The sequence below is a fragment of the Octopus bimaculoides genome, chromosome 10 (genome assembly GCF_001194135.2).
Source record: "Octopus bimaculoides isolate UCB-OBI-ISO-001 chromosome 10, ASM119413v2, whole genome shotgun sequence".
NCBI lineage: Eukaryota > Metazoa > Mollusca > Cephalopoda > Octopoda > Octopodidae > Octopus > Octopus bimaculoides.
This window is the reverse complement of record NC_068990.1, coordinates 6,765,960-6,768,479: the sequence shown is the minus strand read 5'-3', so window position 1 is coordinate 6,768,479 and position 2,520 is coordinate 6,765,960. Positions and strand designations below refer to the sequence as shown.

The following is a 2,520-nucleotide window of genomic DNA, read 5'->3' as shown; positions in this document are numbered from 1 at the left end:
TGAATGAAATTGGTTGCGTAGTTCTCGAGTTTTAGGGATTCACACACAGACAGACAGACAGACAGACAGACAGACAGACAGACAGACAGACAGACAGACAGACAGACAGACAGACAGACAGACAGACACACATTCTTATTTTATATATATATAGATATTATGATATTCATTGTATTTATACTATACACTTCGACTGTTTTGAATTAGCGATAGTTTTCAACGGTTTTTTCTCATGAGTTTTACGAGGTGAGCTACCCTTTTAACCCGGCGTATTAGCGAGTCCTCTGCTGAGAAGTAAGATTATAATGATCAGAGTTCGAAATTACGTGATAAAGATATATCTGTTTACTTTATTATGTGAGTTTATCTCACCAAGAAAGGTGCTTCTGCTTGCTCCCTCGCTTTTCGCTTTTCGTCAATTCATGAGGGTAGTGCATTGTGTGACATTTCGAGTCGTTTTTCACTCTTATTTCTATTAAATACTGGTACTAATTTGTATCCTTGTTTACACACACACACACACACACACACACACACACACACACAAACACAAACACACCCCCACACCCCCACACACACACACACATACACACACATAATCGGAGATCCACCATAATGTTGGTAGATGTAGTTCATCACAATATACAGGCCGTATTGCAAAATTCTTATTTATTTTCCAAACATGTCCTCTTTCTTTTGTATTTTTCGAACCACATTGGTGTTCAGAGCACATGCATGTATGTATGTATGTATATATGTATGTATGTATGTATGTATGTATGTATATATGTATGTATGTATGTATGTATGTATGAGTGTATGTATGTATGTATGTATGTATGTATGTATGTATGATTGTAAAGGTATGTGTATGCATGTATGTATGTGTGTATATATGTATGTAGGTATGTATGTATGCATGTACATACAAACACTAACTGCAGATAAATACATCAGAGGGCATCAAGCACTTTATCGATTCCGACTTTTCAGCCAATGAAATGCCTGGAGTGTTAGAGTTAATAAAATCATCAAAGATATTCATATGCATGATGTAAGACCCCAAATGACATTTATTTTTCATCACAACAATTCGAAAGACATTCCAAATACTTCAATACGTACTTGTGAAGTCAATCCCTTGATGCTTATGAGGGCAGGGTATATAAGATTCTTTTCCAGCAGCAGTCTTCGGCCAGCATGAGAGTGTGTCCCACATTGTGTTGCAGGAATCGTTTGTGTCATCTGAAATGAAAGAATATGAAGATTCAATAATCGTTTGCTCTCATTAAAAACAATACACACTCGAAAGGTTACAGATTGGTTTCGATATTCACCTAAACAGGTGAACACCTGTCGTTTAAAGAGACCAATAAGCTAAAATATATGAACGTGTCGTTAAGCAAAGTTATAGCTGAATTTCTGCATGCGTGCAGACATACACACGTATAAGACACACGCGCACGCACGCACACACACACACACACACACTAAATGTAACTAGGGTGTTAAGAAACACCTACCTTGCGAGAAATATAACCTAAAATGCTCTAATGCTGTAGTTAAGGCACATGAATTGAAAGCATATACACTAACAGGGACCCGAATCGTCCGAAAAATACAGATTGAGAATTCTAAATACTGACGTCAGCTTCGGCATTTTCCGTTGGCACATCAGTTAAGCCCGCTCGATTTCGGCTTTTTGCGAACTAATTTTCCATTGGTATATATGTTTTTCTCACGAAAATTAAGCTGTACACTGTATACTCTTACCAAATGCACATTTGATAAAAACACCAGTGGCCGCCAAAAGATTGTGAAATATACATGTTATAAGGGTATGAAAAATTCAAATGTATAGACGATGTAGCATGAGTAACTATCATACGTAATATATGAAATAGAATACATTGTGTATGTTCGGTTCTAGAAATCACTAACAGTATTTATATATTTTGAAATTGTTACGATTGACTTGTTATATTGACAAAAGCCAAACTGCAACACAATTCTTTAAATCTGAAAGTAGGGGAGGATATTCGATGTGTTGACTTTTACATTTAAAACTTAAGTCTTATTTTATTTGTATAATTTATCAAAATAATAACCTTTGATGTCCTATTTTAATTCGGTAACAAGTAATGATATAAAACTACTTACGAAATAAACACACGCACGACGCACGCATGCATACACACAAATACACACACACATACACTCACACTTATACAATCTTACACACATATATGTACTACGAATGTTTGCTAGGACAATTTGCCCCCAGTTATTTCATCGTCGGCTAATTTGTCCCTGGTCAATACGTCGTTGATCAATTCATCCCTAGGCCAATTCGTCGCTGGCCAATTTGTCCCAAAATACTCTCAAATGTGATTTTCAAGAGAAAGTTTAGAACAATCACTTTTGAATTAAAATTGTCGTTGGACAGTTTTAGATATATTTTTCCTTTCTTTAACCCCACCTCTCTCTCTCTCTCTCTCTCTCTCTCTCTCTCTCTCTCTC

At 36.1% G+C, this 2,520-nt stretch overlaps 1 protein-coding gene across 2 annotated transcripts in view; it reads right to left on the bottom strand.

The window, feature by feature from the left end:
* LOC106871453 (corticotropin-releasing factor receptor 2) overlaps positions 1-2,520 on the bottom strand; it is a 280,338-nt gene that overhangs the window by 171,285 nt on the left and 106,533 nt on the right. For both annotated transcript variants that reach the window (XM_052971021.1, XM_052971022.1), the window contains one exon: positions 1,126-1,245. In XM_052971021.1, the coding sequence (XP_052826981.1) occupies positions 1,126-1,245 (120 nt within the window). The remainder of the gene's footprint in view (positions 1-1,125; positions 1,246-2,520) is intronic.